Source organism: Scyliorhinus canicula, chromosome 2, assembly GCF_902713615.1.
Source record: "Scyliorhinus canicula chromosome 2, sScyCan1.1, whole genome shotgun sequence".
Classification (NCBI taxonomy): Eukaryota; Metazoa; Chordata; class Chondrichthyes; order Carcharhiniformes; family Scyliorhinidae; genus Scyliorhinus; species Scyliorhinus canicula.
Window position 1 is genome coordinate 206,122,521 of NC_052147.1, and position 6,081 is coordinate 206,128,601.

The 6,081-nt window shown below is 49.8% G+C and overlaps 1 protein-coding gene across 2 annotated transcripts in view; it reads right to left on the reverse strand.

Moving 5' to 3' along the window:
• metap1d (methionyl aminopeptidase type 1D (mitochondrial)) overlaps positions 1 to 5,772 on the reverse strand; it is a 242,948-nt gene extending 237,176 nt beyond the window's left edge. For both annotated transcript variants that reach the window (XR_005459765.1, XM_038789417.1), the window contains exon 1: positions 5,696 to 5,772. Coding sequence is in view for 1 of the 2 variants with exons in the window: in XM_038789417.1 (XP_038645345.1) it covers positions 5,696 to 5,738 (43 nt within the window). In the remaining variant the exon portion in view is untranslated. The remainder of the gene's footprint in view (positions 1 to 5,695) is intronic.
• Between the last annotated feature and the right edge of the window lie 309 nt (positions 5,773 to 6,081).

Sequence of the window (6,081 nt, forward strand, 5' to 3'; positions counted from 1 at the left end):
GTAGTCTGAAGAGACAATTCTTTTCAAAGATACCTGGAACACCCGGCTTAGGAGATCGCAGCAGTCCAAAAGGCAATCCAGTTTGAAGCAAGAACACTGGGGGACCGAGTGCACTACATTAATCCAAATGAGCAACCTGATGAAGATGTTGAAGAAATGCTTTTCCAGCTGGCTGATGCTTTTGTTGCTGGTTGGTGAGTGCTCCATGTAACTGGTATGTTGCTGCGGGTCAAACACACTGGAAGTCAAGGATGTTCAACTGCAGCTTGAGTGCCGGTGGAATATGTGGATGCCAGGAGTTGGTTCTGCTGAGATTGGGCCGTGATGGAAAACAATACTTTTCACTGTACCTTGGTACACGTGACAATAAATCTAAATCCTTGTTGATTAATGGTTAATGTGATACGTGGAATGTTGGAATGTTACACAATTGATTTTTGAATCATTATTAATGTTGACCTTTTTTGTCAATAAAATATTACTCAAATGGTGCTGCAGGTTATGTTTGCTGCCTGCTGCTGCTTGTGGCTGCAAACACCTGGATGCAGCTGTTGCTGTTTCCTTCTTTTACTGTAATATGAAAGAAAGACAATTTTTTCTCAGATAACTGGGCCCTGGAACACCGGGCTCATACGAGTCCAGAAGGCAATCGGGTTTGAAGCAAGAGACGCTGTGTGACCTGGTGCACAAGATTTATCCAAATGAGCAACCTGATGACGTCGTTGAAGAAATACTTTTGTCGATTGCTGATGCTTTTGTTGCTGGTGTGGTGACTGCTCCATGTAACTGGCATGCACTGTGGGTCAAACACACTGGAAGTGAAGGATGTTCAACTGGATCTTTAGCACCAGGGGAACATGTGGATGCCAAGATTTGGTTCTGATGGGATTGGGCCGTGTGGGAGGGCTGGCACAGCTGCGGCTCATCGACAGAGAATGGCACTGATACGGGGAACAACCAATAAGTAACGCATTGATGGACAGATTATTTCTACGACAAAGTTCTTGACATGATAAAACATTCTCAGACTTATCCTCCATTTCCACTAAGGAACCTGCGCAGGGCAATACTGCGTGTTGGGTTTTTTGTGTGAAAATGAGCGGATATAGCTTTGTATTGGTACTAATAAGGAGCAGTGATGTTTACTTATTGATTAATGGTTAGTGTGATATGTGGAATGTTTTGTCGTTCATTTTCAAATCTTTGTTAATGTTCACCGCTTTTGCCAATAAAATATTACTCATATTACTGGATTCTTGTGGCATGTCTCAGACAATGATTATTGTATCGCATTTCAATCAAACTTTGAAGCCTGAACACTGTGCCTGAACTCTAGAAGCATCAGCACCATAGAGGCAGCAACCAACAATGAAACACTTAAAGAGCTGAGCTTTAGCACTGGGGATATACTTACGACGAAAGGGTAAGTGTGTGGACGAAGGAAGGGCACCAGAGTACGGTCTCCCTAATGTTCCTGGGGGTTCCTGCTGTGGCCAATGGTGAGTGTGCAGAGCGAGGTTTTCCAGTACAACTGGCACAGTGGATGGCATTGAGAAAAGACGGGACAGGCAAGGGTGGGGTGGGGAGCATTGGGGGATTAGAAGGTCTCGGGGTAGAAGCCTTAATCGATTGTTAGTCTCTCTTCTTCTCTAATTCCTTACATGAATACAAAGTATGGCGGCTATGTCGGTTCTGTAGAGGCTGCCCTCGTGGTGCTGGTGGCTACCCAGGCTGCCAGATGCTGGAAACGTCGACGCAGGCTGGAGACGGCATCCCTGAAGACCCAGCCGCCCATCAAGCCAAGGAGGAACCCAGAGGGGTCACCAACGATAGTCCACGGTGTACAAGCATCGTAGCTACAGCCCACAAGTGCATCCATGAGATCAGACTATATCAACTTTGAGCTGGACCAGGCCCACCAAGGTGCCTGGGCTGCAGGATTCACTGCCATCACCGGGACACTCAGAGATCCCCAGCATCTTCAAGGACCACCCCAGGACAATGGGTTGGCGTTTGGTGGATAAGGGGTACCCGCTGAGATCCTAGCTCATGACGTCAGTACAGAGGCCAATGACTGAGACTGAGACCCAATATGGCGAGGCCCAGATTGCCACCCATGCTGTCATTGAGCACTGCATCGGACTGCTCAAAATGCAGTCCATCCATGCCCGATTGGCACCACAGGGTCTTGGATGCTTTATCAACCCCTTTAATCACCTTTTAATTTGATGTTTTCAAGTTTCACTTGCTCTCCGTTTAGGGCAGTGCCCCTTTGGGGGCGGAGCATTTTAATTTGTCCATCAATTTGTTCAATTTAGCTTAAATAGTTGAACTCAAAATAATTCAAAATGCAGTTCCGATGCCTGGACCTCGCACCGATGGTGCACTGCAGTACACTCCCAGAAGGATTCCCACTTTATGGTGGTCTACTGTCCCCTCCCCAACCTGGCACAGTTGCAGGGCGACATGCTGGAGGAGGAGGGACATATAGCCTCGTCTGAGGAGGATGAGGAAGAGCAGGACCAGGATGGACTGGATGATGAGCCATGGGAGAAGCCGCAGGAGGTGCTAGAGGATGGAGGACAGGCGGCAGCAAGGGTCCAGCATGCGCAGAGGACCAGGGAGATCCTTATTTCCGCCCGATTCTCATAGGAAGAGTCATTTCCATTCACTGCCCCCCTTACCCCCCCCCAAACCCTCCATCCACCCCCAGTCCCTGTTCCCCCCCCCCAATCCCTACAGTCTCCCCCATTCCCTCCCTCCTCCCAATCGTCCCGCCCCTCAATTCTTCCTCCCCCACAAGGGTCTGTGTAACGTGTCTGTGACAGCACTGTCAGTGGCAGTAACTCACTGTGAGGTTAGCCCTGGTGCTCCTCAGTTTTTGCCAAAGTTTGACTCCTGTCTTTCTGCTGACAGCACACTCACACCCATCTTCTGAACAGGGTCGGCATTTGACCCTGGACTACTGTGCCCTGGGGCTGGGGGGAGCGGAGGGCAACAGGGGGTGGGGTTGACAGGCCTGCTGTGAAGATTAATATGGCAAAGGCTTCATATGTATCAGGTGCAACATGTTTTAATTGTGAATATTTGACATTTCCATTCTACCTAGCTAGAGATATCACTGACATCCCCTCATGAATCTCATGGCTGTGACCTATCATCTGTATCAGCTCTGGGATACCCTTGTCAAGAGGATCAGCATCTGAATGGGACTCAGCTGAGTCCTGGGATCCAGCAGACCTCCGACTGTTCACTCTCCTGGATGTTCCTGCTTCCACCTGATGTGCATCAACAACTGTGTAGGTACTCACCAGATTGTGTCCCAGCAGCCTCTCCACTAATGTCGCCTAGGTATGTGTCTCTACACTGGTGGAAGGTGAGGGCGCTAGCTGTGAAGCATTGATATTGGTCTCCCCAGAGCTCTCCTCCTGTGTGTGCGTGTCTCGCTGTCAGGGACTGCTCTCTCCTCAGACAACTCCGCGATTTTGCACTTTCCAGGGCCCGCTCCTCATTGTGTAGACTCAAATCTACCCCCCCCCCCCCCCCCCCCCCGGCGACCGGGCTGTTCGTCATCCGACCCCCCCTCGAGAGAACAGGTTATCCCGTCTCGTCTCAAGAGGTCTGGCCAGGTCGGCATTCCCAAAGCGAAGGGCAGGTCTGCGTGCTGCCATGCCTGTGTGTTCACTGGGACTGAGTGGTGAGGGAGCGTTTAAAAGAAGCTCCACCTTGTTAGCAGAGAGACACTGAGGAGAGAGTCAGATGGCGAGACAGCCAGTAATGGCAAGAAATACATGGGGGCTTATTTCTGGCATTAAGTGTCATTAACTACAGAAGCAATCTCACCAATGCGGGAGTTGAGAAACACCTCACCAATCACACCAAAAATTACATTTAAAAATATTTGTGACTTTGTACAGTGGAGAGCAAAACTTTTAATCAAACTTCAGACTTACTAATTTTAGACCTGTGTCCTCAGTCAAAGTCAAATAGCCTGTGCCTATGTATTTACATTGTGTATTAATGCTTGCCCTATGTACTTTCTTTTCACAAATGGAATGATCTGTCTGAACTACAGGCAGAACAATGCATTTCACTATACCTACATGACAATGAACAAATCCAATCCGAACTGAGATGGTTGGCAGCTTCAAATTCCTAGGGTTGCACATCACAAAAATCTGTCCTAGTCCACCCACGTCGACTTTACGACCAAGAAATCATAACAGCGCCTGTATTTCCTCAGGAAACTAAGGAAAGTTGACATGTCCACACTGACTCTTACCAACTTTTACAGATGCACCATAGAAAGCATCCTATCGGGCTGCATCACAACTGCTCGGCCCAAGACCGCAAGAAACTTGAGGCGTGAACACAGCCCAGTCCATCACACGCCTCCCATCCATTGACTCCATCTACACTTCCCGCAGCCTTGGGAAAGTGGGCAGTTTAATCAAAAGCAGGCAGCTTAATCTAAGACCCCTCCCACCCGGCTTACTCATTCTTGCCACTTTTTCGTTCGGGCAGGAGATACAAAGCAGAGTATCCATCCACCCCCCCTCCCCGTACATTGGTACTGAGAGGAGGGTACCCTGTTTCTCTAACACAAAATTAGTGTTTGTACCATTTGGCCTTGAATATATTCACATAGCTAACACATTCACAGGCATTTTCAGCCAAAAGTGCCAAGTGGTACACCCCATTCAGCCTCCTTGCAAGGGAAAAACCCTCCAATGAGAGAAATCATGTCTGATAGAACTTAAGATGGTTATGGTTGCTAGAGGCCAATAACCCCAGAATGGTTGCAAAGTTCTTCAGAATGACATCATTGGGCGCAACCATCAACAATTACTTCATCGATAACTTTCCCTCTAGATGAAATATCAGTTCACTGATGTCTTCAGCTCCATCCACCAGGCCTCCAACAATGAAAGAACTGTGTCAACATGTTGCAGGATCTTGAAAACCTTGAGCTAGTAAGTTGCAATAACTCAGACTGCATGGTTAAAACTTAGTTGGATCAGGATGTCTGCAACACTCAAGCCATTCAGGACCAAACAAAAGAGCTCTTCCACAAGGAGTGTGTATCGTGCGTACAATATGTGCTATTAACAGGTTGCAAGAACATGTAAAGCTTTCTTTTAAAGTACCAATCTGTGACGTCTACCACAAGGGAAGGTAGCAGGATCATAGGATCAGTTACCTGCAAGTAACACACTATCCACACTCTAACCACAATTCCTTCATCCTCACTGGGTTAGTTATCAGGGTTAGGATGGACGGACAATAAATGTAACCGTGCCAGCATTAGCCACAGTGAAGTTATTAATTTAGTACAATCCTCTTGATAAATGTAATGTCAAATTGTAATGTTCCTTTTATTTTGTCACCCCCCCCAAATCAATCATTCCGGCCATGCTGCTGCCACCGGGCCTCTCCCTATCAGGGAGGGTGGCTGAGACTGAGGACAACCCTGACACCCGGCAATGCTGCCCTGACCCCCCCCCCCCCCCCCCCCCCCCCGCCCCCGGCAACACTCCCTCTCACCCGGTCCCACTTAAAAATGTTTGAACGACCGGTGAAGCCGTCCGTCCCGCTCCCCTTACCGGGAAGACTAGGCGAGTTTCTGGAGTTTTAACCCGCGGTTGCTTTGGACACCGTAGAGAGGTCGAACGCGCGTCGACTTTCTCCTCCTTACCTTGAGTGAGGAAGCGAGAGCTGAGCAGAGGAGCGGAGGCCATCTTGTGGTGATCGGCAGATGTCCCAGCATTCCTCCTGAAGCGGGGGGGGGGGGGTCAAAGAGGGGTGGATGGGATGGGGGGGAGGGGTGGATGGGATGGGGGGGAGGGTGTGGATGGGATGGGGGGGGAGGGGTGGATGGGATGGGGGGAGGGGTGGATGGGATGGGATGGGGGGAGGGGTGGATGGGATGGGATGGGGGGAGGGGTGGATGGGATGGGGGGAGGGGTGGATGGGATGGGGGGGGTGGATGGGATGGGGGGGGGGGGTGGATGGGATGGGGGGGGGTGGATGGGATGGGGGGGGGTGGATGGGATGGGGGGGGGGTGGATGGGATGGGATATG